Source organism: Abramis brama (genome assembly GCF_963993115.1).
Source record: "Abramis brama genome assembly, chromosome: 13".
Classification (NCBI taxonomy): domain Eukaryota; kingdom Metazoa; phylum Chordata; class Actinopteri; order Cypriniformes; family Leuciscidae; genus Abramis; species Abramis brama.
In genome coordinates this window covers 15,012,303-15,030,910 of record NC_139975.1, presented here as the reverse complement: position 1 = coordinate 15,030,910, position 18,608 = coordinate 15,012,303, and the positions used below count along the sequence as shown (strand labels likewise).

The 18,608-nt window shown below is 35.5% G+C and overlaps 4 protein-coding genes across 8 annotated transcripts; 1 reads left to right on the top strand and 3 right to left on the bottom strand.

Annotated features, from left to right (window-relative positions):
* Positions 1 to 496: 496 nt before the first annotated feature.
* Positions 497 to 8,800, bottom strand: gsr (glutathione reductase). Of its 4 annotated transcripts, XM_084133805.1 has the most exons (15): positions 8,564 to 8,653; positions 8,408 to 8,465; positions 8,038 to 8,310; positions 7,767 to 7,793; positions 7,570 to 7,658; positions 5,806 to 5,875; positions 5,353 to 5,500; positions 4,846 to 4,900; positions 4,662 to 4,761; positions 4,486 to 4,572; positions 4,167 to 4,334; positions 3,293 to 3,404; positions 2,963 to 3,094; positions 1,552 to 1,685; positions 497 to 1,410 (listed from the first exon to the last, which is right to left on the bottom strand). In XM_084133805.1, the coding sequence occupies exons 3-15, from the start codon at positions 8,269 to 8,271 to the stop codon at positions 1,261 to 1,263; spliced, it is 1,506 nt and encodes a 501-aa protein (XP_083989931.1). In that variant the 5' UTR covers positions 8,272 to 8,310; positions 8,408 to 8,465; positions 8,564 to 8,653; the 3' UTR covers positions 497 to 1,260. The 4 variants fall into 4 exon arrangements, with proteins under 4 accessions (XP_083989931.1, XP_083989932.1, XP_083989933.1 ...); XM_084133806.1 differs by lacking the exon at positions 8,408 to 8,465 and having other exon boundaries at positions 8,038 to 8,194; positions 8,564 to 8,800; XM_084133807.1 differs by lacking the exon at positions 8,408 to 8,465 and having other exon boundaries at positions 8,564 to 8,730.
* A 1,934-nt stretch (positions 8,801 to 10,734) lies between these two features.
* On the bottom strand, positions 10,735 to 13,117 carry uqcrq (ubiquinol-cytochrome c reductase, complex III subunit VII). Of its 2 annotated transcripts, none has more exons than XM_084133479.1 (3): positions 12,985 to 13,117; positions 12,034 to 12,205; positions 10,735 to 10,915 (listed from the first exon to the last, which is right to left on the bottom strand). In XM_084133479.1, exons 2-3 carry the CDS (start codon positions 12,185 to 12,187, stop codon positions 10,821 to 10,823), a joined length of 249 nt encoding a protein of 82 aa, XP_083989605.1. In that variant the 5' UTR covers positions 12,188 to 12,205; positions 12,985 to 13,117; the 3' UTR covers positions 10,735 to 10,820. The 2 variants fall into 2 exon arrangements, with proteins under 2 accessions (XP_083989605.1, XP_083989606.1); XM_084133480.1 differs by having other exon boundaries at positions 12,981 to 13,114.
* On the top strand, positions 13,084 to 14,690 carry timm8a (translocase of inner mitochondrial membrane 8 homolog A (yeast)). Its single transcript, XM_084133478.1, has 2 exons — positions 13,084 to 13,321; positions 14,010 to 14,690. The coding sequence occupies exons 1-2, from the start codon at positions 13,211 to 13,213 to the stop codon at positions 14,169 to 14,171; spliced, it is 273 nt and encodes a 90-aa protein (XP_083989604.1). The 5' UTR covers positions 13,084 to 13,210; the 3' UTR covers positions 14,172 to 14,690.
* Positions 14,691 to 14,905: 215 nt separating this feature from the next.
* LOC311095121 (magnesium transporter NIPA2) lies at positions 14,906 to 18,295 on the bottom strand. The gene is made up of 6 exons (XM_084133477.1): positions 18,165 to 18,295; positions 17,548 to 17,683; positions 17,343 to 17,399; positions 17,038 to 17,128; positions 16,420 to 16,580; positions 14,906 to 16,313 (listed from the first exon to the last, which is right to left on the bottom strand). Exons 2-6 carry the CDS (start codon positions 17,681 to 17,683, stop codon positions 15,661 to 15,663), a joined length of 1,098 nt encoding a protein of 365 aa, XP_083989603.1. The 5' UTR covers positions 18,165 to 18,295; the 3' UTR covers positions 14,906 to 15,660.
* Positions 18,296 to 18,608: the final 313 nt, after the last annotated feature.

Here is an 18,608-nt window from a genome sequence, read left to right as displayed (position 1 = left end):
AGGACATTGTACATTTGTTTGTTGTAAATTTACAGACAATGCAATTGAGATGGTTTACGTTTGCCTGCTGGGGTAGGCTAATATTGCTTGTCAGCTGACACGAAAGTTCCCCATTTGTATTAGCCTAATTGCACAAGTTTTATAGTTAATAAAATCTTTAAAAACAAATTACATGAATTATACATTGATTTCCCTTAATTAAAAAGTAAATTGAGTAAGACGGTGTAAAAGGTTAGTGATCGGGCCCCTTGGTATGAAGGAGAAAAAATGTTGGCCCTTGTCACTATCGAAGTTGCCCATCCCTGCCTTAGATGAAGGAAGCTACTGAGGATGAATGTATAATTTTTGAGATGCAATGCGATGTGACAATATTCTTAATCAATGAAGCGGTTGAGTAAATGCCAAGAATTTCTGCAGTAATTATAAGATACTACTAACACTAAAAGTTTGTCAACACAGTAAGTGGTCAAATGTCAATCATATATCTTAGAATATGTATGAATCAAAAGAATGAATTTATTGTTAAGAGGAAAAACCCCTTGAGATGTGACATCTCGTTTTCGAGGGGACCTCAGGAAAACATACTTAACATACATACATACATACTAAAAAACAGACAAATCAAAACAATGACAAAAAAGTTGTTCACTTTTAGCTTTTGAAGAATTGATAATCTCAATATGTTTTTTATGAAAAGTGACAGGTTTATTAATAAGTATATTGACAATGTCAATACATATATTAAGAAATGCTCTATTAACCACACAAAGACGCAAATTCATATTTTAAATGTATTCAAGGTCTATGCTCAAGTGTGAGCAAACTGTGCATATCCAATTTTATTTTACAAATATTGAGAAAGCACTACCCACTACAACTGAAAGCAACTCTCTGAATTAAACTTTCTAAAAATGTAATATCAAAGCAACAATGTTTTACTATAAACAGATTTAATTAGACTTTTAGCTATTATAAATCATCAAGCCTTCATCTGACCTTGTTCCAATCAAACAATAATACCTGTGAAAATGGGGTACAACAATGTAAAGTTCAAGACACAGCCTGAAGAATGTTGCTGTATTGTGTCCTAATCACTAGTGACTAATGACCCCAGTGATACAACAAACCATGTACACGCCTCTTGTTACAAAATGCTAGATATGTAGATGTTAGGAGAATAGTCCAAAAAATGTGCGTTTTTTTATTGTTTGGATTGGAACATAATCTTGTGAAGTGGCACATTGGGATATGAACACTTGATTAGCGTAATGTTACTAGCTCCTCTGAGGACGTCGGGTGGATGGCAATGGTTCTGTCAAAGTCTGCTTTAGTAGCCCCCATGTTAACAGCCACAGCAAAACCCTGAAGCATCTCATCACAGCCAAAACCCTGCATATGGAGACCAACCACCTAAAAAAGAAAAGAGGCTCAGAAGTGACTTAATGAAAATGACTTATTGTAACAGCAAAATACTGTTCAAATACAACTAAATAATGATCCTTCGTGATATTTCATACTCATTTATGACCGATGGACTGATCACACCCTCACCTTTTCGTCTTTGCCAGCACACACCATCTTCATGATGCACTTACTCTTTCGAGTGGTGATGGCGTAATACATGGGGGTGAAAGAAGTGGTATAAACCTTCACATTGTCCTTTCCCCAGGTCTTGATTGCTTCATCTACAAAACATGACATTATTAAATAATCCATTAAATAATATTAACAGATACAGCTTCTGATTTAAATACTGTATTATTAAAGTACCCCTATTATGCTATTTTCCTAATGTTGTTTTGGAGGTCTCCTATAATAGATTTACATGTATCAAAGGTAAAAAAACACTTTATTTTTCTCATAATATACATTGCACATCACCTAATTTCTCAAGAAGTCTGAAAACGGTTTGTTCGAAGATTTAGTCTCTCTAAACCCCATCTTTCCGAGAGCCTACTCTGCTCTGATTGGTCAGATGACCGAGTCTGTTGTGATTGGTCTACCGCTCACACCGCATGTTTGAAACGAAACGGCCATTACCGTATCTGTATTTCACGTCTGGAGGCTTTCTCAGCGCTTGTTTGATATTCAAGTGATTTTGAACAGTAACGATGGCGTTGGTTTTTCCATATCAATTCCAGAGTGAGTCCTGATCCTTTTGAAGTGCATGCAAAGTGGATTTGGAAAACATTTGTGGAAAACAGCGTCTTCTCGACATGTCGACCACAAGAAACCAAACTCTTTCAGGCCTCAGCAACAACTACAGTGTTTGAAGGCGGGTCGAAGTAGATGTTGTTCGAGGGCAGCCAATGAAGAACCATAGGCTGGCATTATGCAAATTTGTTACATTGTTACATAACAGACAATAACTTTATTTTTCATGCACCTTTATCTTTAAAAATTTGCAGACCTTTTACATTCACAATCAGCTATATTACAAACTGCACGAAAGGTAATATTCCAAAAGGCATAATGGGGTACTTTAAATGATGAAATGAACAAACTAAGATTAATAAAAGCTTTAGAATTATTTTTCATTGTTAGGTCATGTTAACTAATGCAGTTACCTAATGTTAACAAATAAAACTTTTTTGTAAAGTGTTATCAATAAAATATAAATATTAGATGAAAAACATAAACTTAAAAAAAAAAAATATGGAAAATGAGAAATGTCCCCTTGGTAACTAACTGAAATAAAATAAGTTTAAGTTGTTAAATACTAACATTACTAAAACTGAAATAAAAATCAATTAAAGCTATATATAAAAAACTAATACAAATTACAAAAGTACAATAAAATTACTAAGAAATGAAAACTGAAAATATATACAAACAGAAGATAATTCAAAATAATACGTTTTACAATAGTATATAAATAATACTAAAACAACACTAGCTACATGCAAAGTCTGATGAAAATCTCAAGATACTATGAGAAAGCATTATTTGTACATCAGATCACCTTCAGTTAGTCCTACTGTGCCGATAGGTGGGTGGCTGAACACAACAGTAGGGATATTATTATAATCGATTTTGGAGTCTGCTTTGCCCTCAAATAGTCGGTGAGCAAGCTTTCTGCCAGCAGCAATAGCAACTATCCACACAAAAAAGAGAAACAACAACAGCTTATTAGTATAAACTGAATATACATTCCCATCAAACAGATGCTAAAGAATTAAAGGTTGGGGGGCCCTGCAATGTAACCCCCAACATACAAAACCACAAAACACCTGGAAGATGTTAATGCATGTAGGAGGAAATTCTATTTAAAGATGTGATCCTGAAACCGTACCAGGTGTAAGAAGAGCTTTCCCACAAACATCCCCAACTGCATAGACGCCTGGACGAGTGGTGTTCTGGAACTCATCCACCACGATATGTCCCCTTTCATCAAGCTTCACGCCCTGAATAACAATACACCCTCTGTTATTCATACTTTATAAAGTTATGCAGTACGAAGATAAAGCCTACAATACCATCTATCTAGTGTGGCTACTGCGGTTTAAAGGAATCCTCTCTGGGTTTATTTGAACTTTATCGACAGAATCTCTGACATGTTTCATTGATCCTTCAGATTGTAAAAAGAAAGAATGGTGTGTACACTACATGGCAATGCATTCCAGAGGGTTTAAAAGGAGAAATGTACAGCTTGTAATATTGTTATGCATTAGTAACTTAATTCCTGTGAGCAGAACTTTAATCACACTAGTCTCATGTTAACACGTATTATGTTTAAATTCACAATGCAAACGAAGTAGGAACAGATCTTGTGTTATATATACTGTGAAGTAAATCCGAGTGAAACGGATTATTGAAAAACAATTACAAGGTAAAAAGAAATATGCATGAAGGAATCATATTGATAACAATAAGATCAATAAAATAGATTTAGAAAATAGATAAGGTGAATTTCCATTTCATACCAACTTCAAGTTTTGTGGCTATACTTTCAAAATAATATGTATTCAAAAAGTTTACCCCAGTGCGATGCCATTCCCCATAGGCTTCCATTGTAAGTGCTCTACTGTACAAAATTACTTTTGCTTGTTATTATAAAGTGAGGTTTTTTTTTAATTTTAACTAATAATATTTTACCAATCAATTACATTTATACTTATACTAAAAGAAATAGTAATAATATCAACCAAATTGAAATAAATGTTTACTATTTGACTGAGGTTGAGGCCAGCGGTTTTGGGTTCCCTGCCAATAGCCCAGAGCAGACAGTCCACCTCATGGATGGTGTCCAACTTCTCCTGTGCATCCTTGACATCAGGGTCTTTTGTCACAAGCGTAACAGTGAGGCCCATGTCAGTCTTCTGCACTGACTTCACCTGTAAACAATGTCAGAATATTTTGATAAATTGACATACTATATATTGTTTGGGGGAAAATCATAACTAAAAATCTGCCAAACAAACTGATACATCAGTCTGGAAAGCCAGCTACATGTTACCTTACCTAATACTACTCAGTACTAGTTACCTGAGTATTTTTCCGTAAGTCAATACCATGATTTTGCAATTCTTTTGTGCAATTTGAGCTTATCAAGGCATCGAAGTTCCTCAGCACCTTGAAACAAAAGAACACAGTCATTGCTTACTTTGGAATATACATGACTGAGTAGCATTTATCCAGGTGACAATAAATAGGGCTCTTACCCCTCCTTGTCGGATGATGATGGACGTTTTGGACCCCAGAGTGGAAAGGATACCAGCCATCTCCACAGCAATATATCCTGCCCCAACTATGACACTACGTCTAGGTGGATACAGTGATCAGTTATTTAATGATAAGCTAAGAAAACACAATAATATAAGTAGAAATTGGCAATCAATCACTTACTTAGGGCAAGATTCAAGTTCAAAGAATCCATCACTGGTAATGCCTAAACTGGCTCCTGCAATAACATTGAAATTTACAAAATGCAGATGTTGTCAAAAAAGTGACAAAAATAAGTTAAATCACTTTAAAGGATAGTTCACCCAAAAATAAAACTTTCGTCATCACTCACTCACCCGCACCAAGTTTTTCAAAACCTGTATGAATTTCTTTCTTTTGCTGAATACAAAAGAGAAGATATTTTGAAGAATGTTGGTAATCAAACAGTTGACATTAACCATTGACTTCCATAGTAGGAAAGCAATAATATGGAAGTCAACTGTCTGGTTACCAACTTTCTTTTAAATATCTTCAAGAAAGAATTAATTAAATATTAAAAAATTAATTACAATTTTTGGCTGAACTATCCCTATGAACTATGAACTATTAATGGCAAGTGTAAATAAGAATGGCATTGAGAAGTAAAGCAGAAGGAAGTATATTTTTCATAATGAACAAACATAAGCCCACCTGGCACATCATCCTCACTGACAGTGGATGGGTGACCGCCAGTGGAGATTAAGATATGGGTGCCTGTGTATTTCTTTCCATTGACTTCAACGGTAGGTTCAGGGTCATCTGTGAACCTTGCATAGCCATGAATGGACTCAATTTTGGCCTATGAACAACCACAAACAACTTCTCAGTCACATCAATACCAATTCTAAACATTTAAAGAGGCCATTTCATGCATTTTCATAACGCTATTTATTTATTTTTCCTCGAGGTCTGCTTAGTACAGCATTTGCATTAAAAAATAATCATTTTTCACCCTGTCTCTGAAGCTCAAATGGGACTATTTTGCTGTAATGCCTTTAAGATTTCTATGTAAAGCTTTCATAGTACAAGTGCTATAAAGAACAAGATTCCACAAATCATTCACATTCAATTTGCTGACTGAAAAAGTAACATAACGCAGCCTACCTTGTCAAGGTTGCTCAGGTAAATCTGATTCAGGCGACTAACGTAAGCATCCCTTTTGCGTTTAATGAGTCTGAAAATACACACACCCAAAGAAGTGACATTTATTAATTTATCTTTCATATCACTAGAAATCCTGATAGCTGAACTCTCTACAGCATAACTCAAACAAATTACTCCACCTCATGCTTTTGTCTGACAAAATCAACCAAAGCTATACTGGCATTACCACAAAAGGGAAGCAAAACAAATACTGAAAGCTGTAACGGATCAGAGCAAGCAGGAACTTGACTATCCTCAACTATCACAATAGTAAAAAATCCTTTTTGTGACAAGAATTACTTCTTACAGAAAGAATATCCTCTACGGCAAGCCATCATTACATGTATCCCTTAAAACTAGTGTCTTTACTGATGTTACTAGAACTTTTTTTTAATTACTCTTAACAACTAATTACAAGTAAAACTAGATTAAGTACCACCAACAATTTAAATACATACTAGTCAGAAGATATCTGAACTACAGATTCCCATAGAATTTAATGGCAAATTTTGTTTCCAGAAACAATATTACTTACTTGTTAATTTTGGGACTACAAAAGAATAATTACTATTATGTTATGAACAGGGTTCAAAATTAACATATCGTCCCCTTGGAATTATAAGGTTCTATCTGACATTTTTGTAAAAATTTAGTTATTCACATATTCTTATTCTGTGACCACTTCTTTACATTATGTGATTTTTTTAAGTTGTGTACATTTTGGAACTTTTTATTTAGAAAATAAAAAGGTTCTTTCTACACAGTCGAATGGAATGCAAAAACGTTAAAGCTCAATATCTCAAAACCAGTCAGAATGCAGACAGAACCTTATAATTCCAAGGTGGCGATACGTCAACCCTTCAAATGAACCAACCATGGCAGGTAACACATATCCACTCACCAGCCAATTTGGCGGGTTGTGACTCATAAATGATGTCCTCCCAACTAGGAGTCACCAACATTAGCAAAACAATGCATAAAGAGGGTCGCACACTGGAATGCCATATCAAATTGCATTAAATGCATTGTTTTCTATGAGTGCTTGCACACTGGCGGCACCACTTAATATCTGTCAGCGACACCCAACTATAACTGTGGAGGATGTTCAAAATCCTGCCACGCCACTCACTTAGTTTTACTGTGCTTTTACTTTCCCTGCCAAAATGTTCACTGGCCTCACAAACAAATAAATAAATAAATAAATAAATAAATACTTTATTAATCGAAACTTTAGATTTCGATTGTAAAACTAATTAAAATATAAACTAATGTTTTAAAAATATGTTATTTGGCAAGTGACCATGGTATAAGGGGGTTAATGCCCTTCGAAGTGTCCATTATCAGGTATTAATGGACTTCGGTATTAATGGACTTCGGCGGAGGCAACCGTCCTCTGCGCACGCCTCGCCGTCGTCCATTAATACCTGACAATGGACACCTCGTCGGGCATTAACCCTTACACGTGTTCCACTCCTCTTGCCACTTATCTAATATACCTACTGATAATAGGTCTGATATCTGAGGGAGGAATGTATGTACTGACATACTGACAAAAAAATACTAAAAAATATTAAATACAGAAATTACATTTGAACACAAAAATAAATGCTAGTTTTTTAATATTTTAAAAGAATTGGCTTGCCATAACCCTAACCCTATACTCAACATCCTATCCACAAAAACCAAACAACCCAGAAGAAAACCCAAAGAAAGTATCTAACTTACTGCCAGCTGAAATGTGCTTTTGCTCCCTCAAATCCATAGTCTTCATGATCATGGATGTACTCTGCATGAGTGGATGTATTCCACATAACCTGGAAGCATGCAAAATGACACAATTATTTATGAACATTAGCCTATTTATGAACAGTTATGCTTGCATCAGGTAATCAATTAAGAGTAATGATAAAAGTAAAATATACCTTTTTAGGAACACAACCAACATTCACCTGCAGCAGAGAAGAGAAGTTTAATTGCCAACGTCAATAATATCAGCAGACAAAAAAAATGCATAGGTGCTGGACTAAACCATTACACAATAAAGAGCTGGATCTGGATTCTTCCCAAACACCTCTCTGTTCATGTGACGAATCCAGCGACCAATTGCTGTAAATAACTAGTCTAAAGAACACATCTATCTATATGACTCTAAGGAAAATGTGGTGTTGCAGGAGCAGGATGGTCTTTACTCACGCAGGTACCTCCGAGTTTGTGACTTTCGATCACGGCTGCGGTGGCACCGAGTTCAGCCGCCCGCCGCGCACTGGCCAGCCCTCCGGACCCTCCGCCAATCACCAGAAAATCAAAGCGCGTGACGGATTCAGAGGCCATGCTGCGACTGATGATGAGTCTACGAGAAGATGACAGCGATCGTCCAAGAGTAAGAAAAGACGCTCGCAGTCGAGCCAACGGGCTTAATATCTCCATAAGCAGGAAGCCAACACCCCGGCCAATGCAGTAGTTGAACTAATGGGAGGGACGTAAAAGCCAATGCTTAGTCATTGTGAATTGACACAATAGTGTGTAAATCCCAGAAGCAAGTCTGGACAATAGTCATAGTTACCCATGCTTATTACTGTCCTTCACTGTCAATCCCGTGTGCTCAGCTTACTTTGAACTCACTTTTAAATACGACAGATACAGTCTGGTTTATTTGAAAAGGGGAAAGATTTCGTAAAATCAAAATGACATGAGAATTCAGCCCACTAAACAAACTCACCGATGAAATGCAGCCGTTACATATGTACTTGTAGCGGAAACCCTTTTGCAGTACATTCTGAACATTCTATTTAACAAAGTGTCGTTGCTTTATGTGTTGAGTTATAAACTCTTTAGGAGTGTATCTTTGCTGCCCATCTTCGTATTTATATGGTTTTAACGGCGACCGTCGATGTAAACTGTGAAGTCAGAATGACGCCGTCGCCGAGCTAAGCTGAGCATGCGCGTTTCAACACGCAGCGCCAGTGTACAGAAGCACATGACAACAACGGCGTTATATTATTACACTGGAAGGAATGGAAATTAATTATTGTTTGCGGTGTATGCGGTCATATCGTTCAAAAGTTTGGGGTCAATATACTTTTATTCAGCAAGGACGCATTAAATGTATCGAAGGTGACAATGAACTACACAACACGTTAAAATTGTTCTTTTGAGCTTTCTATTCATTAAACAATCCTTAAAAATTGTTTCGAACAATAAGAAATGTTTCTTGAGCAGCAAATCAGCATATCATAATGATTTCTGAAGGATCATGTGACACTGAAAACTTGAGTAATGATGCTGAAAATTCAGCTTTGCATCACCCTTATATCAGTGGTGTAGTCTAGTTTTTTGTAGTGAGTATACTGTAATATAACCTTCCCCCCCAAAATTCTCGTGCAGTGACTCTCATAGCAGCTCTGCGATAAAAGTGCACATGTGTATCCTATCCTACATCATGTCTCAATGCAGTGAAACGCTGAAAACACCACGAGCGTGCGTGAGTCACGCGTGCTTCAGTGTGTGTGTGTGTGTGTGTGTGCGTAGTGGAGCACACACTGAGCGCTCATTCCCAGAGACGCGTAGAACAATTGCAGTCTCTTTAATATTCACAGACACTGGTCCATATCATATCCCTACTTTTGATTTATTCTTTCAAAAATAGCCCAATTCCGTGATGACGTTCTGCTTAGCAAGCTCCATTTGTGACTGGATTCCGCGATTCGGTGTCGCTTCGCAAACACTGACGGGGTGAATTTATGAATGAAAGTGTGAAAGTTCTGACACAAAACGAAGTTGTTACGTATCCTCACGATTTTTTAAGTGGGTTTACGGAAATCCTTGGCCTTTTCTAGTGGGTATACGGCGTATACCTGCGTATCACGTAGAATACACCACTGCCTTATATTTTAAAATATATTTAAATAGAAAAGTTACTTCACAATATTACTTTTTTAACTGTATTTTTAATCAAATAAATGCAGTCTTGGTGAGCAAGAATTTTCAAAAACATTTAAAAAATCTTCCCAGCCCCAAATTTTTGAATGATAGCAAAGGACTTTGACAGTAGTGTACAGCACATTGAGTAAAATGGTAAATTTGCTCAGATTTCTGCATTGACGATTCACATTGAAAAAGTATTGTCCACCCACTATTTTAATGAAATCTGTTAAACTTCAGAAATCTTTACATGGCAAACAACAGACAAACTAATCATAATAGAAAAAGAAAATTTAATTTTCATCATTAGTATAAATAAATAAAAAATCATTAATATACAAAAACAAAAAGTAAAAATAGAAAAAACAAATCTCTATAGACTGCATTAAAACTTGCTAATTTGTGCCTTGAAAAAAGTGCCTTGGTATAAAAAAAGTGTCTTGATATCCAGTAGGAGGATAAAAAAAAAAAACTTGGCAGTAGACTCCCCTGTCATTCAAATATTTCTGATGACTGTTACAAATGAGAGGATAATCTCAAGTGATGCATCACATCAGGGTACTTTATTAAAGGAGAAGTTCACTTTTAAAATGAAAATTCTGTCATCATATAATCACCCTCATGTTGTTTCAAACCTGTATGAATTTCTTTCTTCTGCTGAACAGAAAGGAAGATATTTAGAAGAATGTCAGTAACCAGACAGTTTTTGGGTCCCACTGACTTCCATAGTATATTTTTTTCCTACTATGGAAGTCAATGGGACCCAAAAACTGCCTGGTTACTGATATTCTTCTAAATATCTTCCTTTCTGTTCAGCAGAAGAAAGAAATTCATACAGGTTTGAAACAACATGAGGGTGATTATATGATGACAGAATTTTCATTTTAAAAGTGAACTTCTCCTTTAATAAACAAACTACTAAATTGAATCATGTTGATTAAGTGTACAGGTATTGCAACAAGTCAGAAATCCATTTTTCCCATAAATATTTTCTTTATTGATGAATTTTTCAGAAACAAGACGTTACACAAGGACACATCTTCAGCAGGGCGATTTCACTTGTCATTCTCATAGTCTGCGGGGTTCTTTCTTTTGCCCTGTTCATGTACATGATTGCCCCATGTGTAGGTCAGGTACATCAGAATCATGGCTGTAAATAGAGATGCAGGTTTGTAGAGAAGTTTAGTCACACACAGTGTTTGCTTTAATCTATAGCTAGAATAGTATAGCCTATTATATATATATATATATATATATATATATATATATATATATATATATATATATATATATATATATATATATACACACACACACATACATACAATTTTCACCCAGAAAAATGGTTAAGCCAGTTATTTATATATTTTGCTGTAGTGTGTCATTAGGAAATATCAGTTTACATTTCCAAACATTCCCTTTTTTGAAAGCATCCTCACTTTACAATATTTTTACACAGGCGTCTAAAACTTTTCACAGTAATGTAGCTTTGCAGGAAGGTTTCTTCAAGCGTCTTGGAGACATTGCCACAGTTTTTCAGGATTTAGTCTGTCTCAGTTTTTTCTGTTTCTTCGTGTAATCCCAGACAGACTCGATGATGCTGAGATAAATACTGTGTATATATACCTCCTCTTGAGCTGATTATATAGACCATTTGAACGTGCTCCTCCTGAACTTTGTTTATAAAACATCATTTGTCGCTTGAATTCTGCAATCTCTCGAGATGCAGACATGTAAGAGGCAGACAATTAGCTGAAAACATACTAGTTTAATTAGTGACACTTAGCCTACATTTTAAAACCTTTATTTGAATGGCAACAAAAAATATATACATTTTAAATCCTTTATTTGAATTCTACAATATTTCTATGATTAAATCACTGACAGAGACCCCTCCCTTTCTCTTAGCTGAAGACTTCTCTCTATTCCTCAGTAAAAGTTGGCCTCAGCAACTTTGTGAATAGGTTTTAAGAGAAAACTCTTAACTAAGAACTTTTAATGCCATTTAGGAGAACTCTTAGTGGTAAGATAAAATGTTGTGTGAATACGGCCCCAGATCTCTGTGTGAATCATACCAGCTGTTGTCAGACTCATTGTGCATACAAAAATCTCACTGGATTATTACAATTAATGGCAAAAGGAATGTTTGGAAATGTAAACTGATATTTCCTACAGACACACTATAGCAAAAGATATAAATAACTGGCTTAAAACCATTTTTTGGGGGTGTGCCTGTGCATTGCTTAATTTTGGCCCAAAATGACTTACGTGGTGCAACCTTGAATACAGATGATTTGAATCGTCTCCACACATTTGGGATTCCCTTGGAAAAGTAGTTTGGGAAAGCCCTCTGCTCAAAGGGGGAAATACTGTAGGTGATCACATGCCTTATCTTGGCCAAATCTCCGAAGTGACGACCCATTGTGCCAAGAAAGCTGATCTAAGGGAAATAAAATCAAGGTTCAGTTTAGTACATTTCAAATAAAATAAGCATGTCAATAATTGACTCGATTTGAATACATTTTAACTGCTGTATATAAAATAAATTGCATTTTAAAATATATTACAAAAGAAAACAGTTAATTTAAATTAACTGATGGGATGATGTTGTATGTACTTTAACATTTTATGCATGCATTTTAAATATAATATTGCTAATTCAATTAATTATAACAAGTTTATAAGTATCTCTTGCAATAACGGGTATAGTCGACTCTTTGTTGTATCTATATATAAAATTCACTATGGTGTGTGTGGGGGTGGAATTGGATATTGTACGAAAAGACGTTCTTTGAATCAGGATAATTTACTCATAAGAGTAGCTGCTAACGGATTGATACATTCAATATTACACTGATAAACAAGACTCAAGCGTAACTTGTACATCATGTGGCAAAGCTGACAGATAATAATTAATATAGGCTAGTAACTTAAATTCATAGAAGTTATATGGTTAGTTTATTACCATTAATTGACGGGGAGTGCAGAGAAAACTCACTGAACATTTTAGTCACATTTATAAGCGTTACATTACGTGGCTAGGCTAGCAGCTTTCTGTAAGACCTTGCTTGACATTCAACTCAATCGCACTGTCTCTGGTTTACACACACATTAATACACCCAAACATGCATTACATCGCTCAATTAAGATAATGACGTTATCTTTTAACTCACTATAGTCAAAATACAAGGCAAGAAAATATTTTTCTGCTCACCAACCTTACTGCTCCTAGCCTAACACCCTTGTCCTGTAGATTCTACAACTTCCGCCTGCAACCGCAAGTCATATCCGTTTCCTCTTAATTTCACGCTTTCTTATTGGTGCTCTGCTGTACTGGTTCCTGGCTATCGAGACACGTGAAGGTCAGCGTACTGGGACACTGTATACAGTGGTCGGATATCACCATTAAGTTATTTTGTGTAGCGTTTCCTATTCTTCTCCCCAATGGATAATCAAGGAGTCACGGCAGACCCTCAACTGCAGCAGTTTATCGAGATCGAGTCTCAAAAGCAGAGGTTTCAGCAGCTAGTTCATCAGATGACAGAAGTGTGCTGGGTGAGTGTGTTTCTGTCCTGTTGGGCTGCGTAATGCATCCTCTTTATGAGGCTGTACATAAACTGACTGACTGCACAGTATATCCTGTCCTAGCATGTATGATCTGTGGATTTGGAAGATGTTTTATTATGTAGTTCAAGCAATTCATTTAAGGTGCTGCCCTCTTTAGTCGCGGAGCTTGTGACCCTTTGGGGTTCTTCTCGGTACGATTCCCATCCCAGCTCACCAAAGCTGAATTAATTTGAACAAATATACAATACAATAAAACTGTAATGGCAAATGATTATTATTTAAAGTAGCCGTTTTTTTTATTTATTTAAAAATGTAATTTATTCATGCTGAATTTTCAGCATCGTTTCTCCAGTCTTTAGTGTCAGATTATATATATATTTAATTATTAGATGAATAGATAATTCAAAAGAACAGCATTTATTTGAAATATAAGTATTCTGTAACGGTATAAAGGTATTTGCTGTCTTACTGCATCATTGCTGAATTAATAAATGTATTAATTTCTATATATATTTACTTAACTTTTGAACAGTAGTATATTTATTTTTATATTAATTGCTAATTAAGAGCTGTATATCTTGTTCATGCAATATGTATACATACATACACACACAAATTCATTAAAGTCATCAGTTGTGGGTTTTTTTTGGAGCTCATAGTGTGTTTGTCTTTGCAGGAGAAGTGCATGGATAAGCCTGGTCCAAAGCTCGACTCCAGGACAGAAGTGTGTTTTGTAAACTGCGTGGAACGATTCATCGATACAAGTCAATTCATCCTCAACAGACTAGAGCAAACTCAGAGGAGTAGAGGAACATTTTCAGAGACCATGACAGACTAGTAGAACCTCAGCCACTTATTGAGGATTCGTCATGCCAACAAAAACTGTGAGGCAACCGTTACATACAGGATTCAGTTAATTTCTCAACGACAAAAGTGCCTCTTTTTGCTCTATTATTTTGAAGGCCATGTATTCGAAATCAAATGGATGCATGTACAGTCCCATAGAAAGCCCTATTTATTACCATCGATATAATTGACATTTCCCAGTTCTAAGATTTTGGTATGAAAATGAGTACATATTGTGGATCCCATTGTACAGATCTGATCTGGAGTTGAGGAGGAGGCTCTGCATTTCACTTTCGTCAAAGTACATTACCAAGTATACAATGCGTCGTCTTACTGGGATTGTTTCAAGATCTGTGGCTTATACAGTGTCTGTTGAAATGTGAACATTTGAAATAAAAAGACTACATACTTACTGCAGTTTATTCATATGATGTGTAAAAGTGTCACAGGAGAAAGCAGAGTTCAAGTTAGAAAATGCTCAAGCTCCTTAAATAAATACTAATGAGACTTCTTAGAGGTTTCAGTGTGCTATTTATTAAAATAGCTTAGCAGGCACTATGTACATAGAACATATATAGAAAACAATGCACCACCTCTTAAGTTCAGTTGCTGCTTAAGAAAACATTTTTCAAATGTACACCAGTATAGTTATCCCTAACTGAACACCAGTATAGGACGTTTACTCTACGTTCAAAAGTTTGGAGTCAGTACATTTTTATAATAAAAAATAAAAAAAGAGTAAAAAGAAATGATTACTTTAATCAGCAAGGATGCATTAAATTGATCAAATGTGACAGTAAAGACATTTATAATGTTACAGAAAATTTTCTATCGTGAACTGAACTGTTTTGAACTTTGCCATCACAGGAATAAAATCAATTTTAAAATATATTAAAACAGAAAACAGTACTTTTAAATTGTAAGAATATTTCACAATATTACTGTTTGCTGTATTTTTGATCATATAAATGCAGCCTTGGTGAGCATAAAAGACTATATTTAAGAACAATCAAAAATATCTTACAGACCCCAAACTTTTGAATGATAGTTCATAAGAAGTCAAGCACATTGTATTAAATAATATTGTGTATTTATGGAACAGATGAGGCTGAATTGAATATTAAGCTGATAAATTTAAAGTGCTTGATATGAATGTAATCATATGCATATCCTAATCAATGCTGGTTTGGTCATAGAATAAATAATGTAACATTTAACAAGATTTGTACAGCAGATTTTTAAACATTATGCTGCTACTTCAGGATTTTGTATTTAAAACAAGTGACTGGGCACATCATCGTTACTCTGAAAATATCAACAATGTGAAACTAAAAAGAAATATTATAGATGGAAAATATGTAAGAAGTATCTTGTGTACTAAAACATGCGCACACACAAAATGCAAATTAAAGTATTAACTCACAGTATTAATGGTTTGCAAAGTATGCTTGTATTAAATCAGTATTTTTGCTAATATTATTCTAGACAAACAATGTACCATTGCTCCTCTTGTCTAAACTCTCTGGAAAAAAGCCATTTGCGCTTCTTTCCTTAGTCAGATTGCTTTCAGCCACAGTAATCGTCACGTCGGTTGGCAAAGCCACGTACGGTTGGCTCCACATGTTGCCTTGAGGTCCACGGTGCAGATATAAAGGTAGAGAATCCAATTTAAAGTTAATGTCCTTGAACGCATGGAGAAGAAAAATGCCAATGATGATGGTAAGAAAGCCACTAACAGTCCCAGCAGCCCCATCGGTGGACATTCGAAGCCACTCCTTAAACAAGATGGCCGAACAAGCCATGACAGATACAGTAAAGAAGACATAATAAATAGGTGTAACTATAGAGGTGTTGAAAATGTCGAGGGCTTTATTAAGGTAGCTTATCTGGATACTGATGCAGATCACAAGACATATGAGTAGAGCCCAAAACAGTGGCTCTTTCAGAACAGCTGTACCAGCGAACAGCTCTTTGATCCCAATGCCAAGGCCTTTCACACAGGACACGGATAATGAACCAATCACCGAGCAGATGAGGATGTACACCAGCACATTTTTCTGACCGTAGCGAGGTGCGACAAACAAGATCAGGGCCAGGCTACTCACGACAATGCAGACAGCAAAAGCGATGAATCCTGTGATACATGCAAGAAAGACGACTGTTATAACAGAGCTCACAGGGGGCCATGGTGTACTTAAATTAGGGTATCTTTGGTATCCATAGTGTATTTGTAAATTAACCTGGATCTTTGAGTTTCTCTGCCATTGCTGTCAAAGAAGCAACCTCTTCCTCTTGTGGAGCATGGAGCACCATTACTGTGGAACCAAAGATGCAAAGCAAACAGCCAATTTTCCCATGGATATTCAGCCGCTCACTCAGGAAGTATGATGAGAGCACAGCACTGATGAAAAAAAAAAAAGGTTGTACATTCAGTAAAAACATATTTTAGACGAAGAATTCATGTTCTGTTGAGACTGTACACACCTGTACAACCCCAAAAGTGTGGGGCCAATATGATTTTTTAAAATAAATTTATTCAGCAAGGATGCATTAAATTAATCTAATAGTAATCATTACAAAACAAATGCTATTTCAAATAAATACTGTTGTTTTTAACTTTCTATTCATCGAAGAATCCTGAAAAAATGTATCATTCGACAAAAATATGAATCTGAAAAATAAATAAATTATAATAAGCAATATTTCCTGGGCACCAATTAAACATATTAGAATGAATTCTAAAGGATCATGTGATACCGTAGACTGCTGAAAATCTTACTGACTCCAAACTTTTGAACAGTGACTGCAATTAAAGTTATAATTTTTAAAAGGTGGTGTACACTACTAGGTAAATTTACCTGACCAAAACGCTCAATGCTCCCAGGGGTGTTACTAACGTAGCAGGTGCAAATGCGTAAGCTGCAAAATTTGCTGCCTCACCTATTCCCACTAAAAATAAAATACATGACAAGACAAAAGATTGTGATTAGGGTGTTCATAATGACATATTAATGTGTACTGTGTAGATAGCAATCTCATTACTAAGATCTATAAATCCACATACACTGATAATATTTACATGCACAACTGATCAAGATCCATATTCTGGTTATAATTCAGCTTTACTTATGACAAATAAATAAATAAAATGATAATGCCATACTTAATATAAGCCCTGCCCACCACAACCATTCTTTCAGGTATGCATATCCACCTTGACCTAAATAGTGGAGAGAACAGACCTGATTAGACAGCACACAAAAAAAGGAAATAATAATAATGTCAAAAGCATTAAAAAAAATGATGCAATTCAAATACTGTATAATGAAGTATTGTGCAATGGTACTCTGTAAATTTCAATCACCTACCTGCTCTAGTAGAGCCCCTTTTTGCCAGTCGTAAGAGCCCTTTCTTTTTCAATATAAAACTGCCACCGATGAAGATAGTGGAACTTACAGCAAGAGCCAAACCAATGTAGAAGTCAGTGCGGTTTGCAGCATCCATCTGAACGCAGTTATAATATTACAATTGGCTATTAGATATTTTAGTTACATCGGCGGGTCTGGCTAAAAAAAACCTAGTGAGCTGCCTACCAAGATAGCATTTCTGGGCATAGTAAGCACAGCTTTCTGTCTAGGTAGGCAACACACTAGTTAAAACAGCCACAGAATATAATAGGAAGCAAATCATGTGACTCATGTGACTCCTGCTTTTCACATCGCCAGTACTTCAAAGCAATAAAACAAAGATTTCATTGTAGACTATTTGTTCATCTGCTCTAAACATTTATAACGACAGGAAATGCATGATCACATAATTTTTAAAGAGAGAAAGCAACTTTTTAGAATAGTTAGATGTTGGTTAGCGCACTAAGCTATGTATTTTACACTAGGAGGCATTGTTGTTTCATGTTACGGTTCATATTAAGATTTAAGACTACATTTAAAAGACTACTGAAATATAAATCATTTTTAAATTGACTAACCTTGCATTTGTATCGTCCATCGGTGGCAGTTACGTCTCGTGTGAATAAACTTCCTGGTGAAGTGACTGTAACCCTGGTTGCCAGATATTGTTATTAACTTCCCTATTGACAGTCCCCTGCCCTGTCTGTCTGGACATTTTGGGGAATTTATCTTTTCTTTAAACGAAACCCTTCTGTGACAGATGATACTTTCTATAGTTTGGAATTTGGTGAAACTATCATTATATCAAATGTCTGCTTCTGAAACTCCTCAAGTGTGTAAACATTAATATAAAGTGTTTCATTTTGATCCTTTCCCACAGTTTAAAATCAGCAATTTGTATTTTACAGTTGATAGAATAAAAATAAATACATTGGTAACACTTTACAATAAGGACAATAACTTTACACTTTACAATTACAATTTGTTAACATTACTAAACGTACTACCTAACATGAACTAAC

Coding starts and splice junctions, on each gene's coding strand:
- gsr (XM_084133807.1), bottom strand. CDS start 8,271: ATGGAGATATTAAGCCCGTTGGCTCGACTGCGAGCGTCTTTTCTTACT. Junction 5,501..5,805: donor ACCTGAGCAACCTTGACAAG/GTAGGCTGCGTT, acceptor GGTTGTTCATAG/GCCAAAATTGAGTCCATTCA. Junction 4,901..5,352: donor CAGTGAGGATGATGTGCCAG/GTGGGCTTATGT, acceptor ATGTTATTGCAG/GAGCCAGTTTAGGCATTACC.
- LOC311095121 (XM_084133477.1), bottom strand. CDS start 17,683: ATGGATGCTGCAAACCGCACTGACTTCTACATTGGTTTGGCTCTTGCT. Junction 17,129..17,342: donor GTGGGCAGGGCTTATATTAA/GTATGGCATTAT, acceptor TTTTATTTTTAG/TGGGAATAGGTGAGGCAGCA. Junction 16,581..17,037: donor GCATTGAGCGTTTTGGTCAG/GTAAATTTACCT, acceptor TTTTTTCATCAG/TGCTGTGCTCTCATCATACT.
- uqcrq (XM_084133479.1), bottom strand. CDS start 12,187: ATGGGTCGTCACTTCGGAGATTTGGCCAAGATAAGGCATGTGATCACC. Junction 10,916..12,033: donor TGTATTCAAGGTTGCACCAC/GTAAGTCATTTT, acceptor CTCTATTTACAG/CCATGATTCTGATGTACCTG.
- timm8a (XM_084133478.1), top strand. CDS start 13,211: ATGGATAATCAAGGAGTCACGGCAGACCCTCAACTGCAGCAGTTTATC. Junction 13,322..14,009: donor AGATGACAGAAGTGTGCTGG/GTGAGTGTGTTT, acceptor TTGTCTTTGCAG/GAGAAGTGCATGGATAAGCC.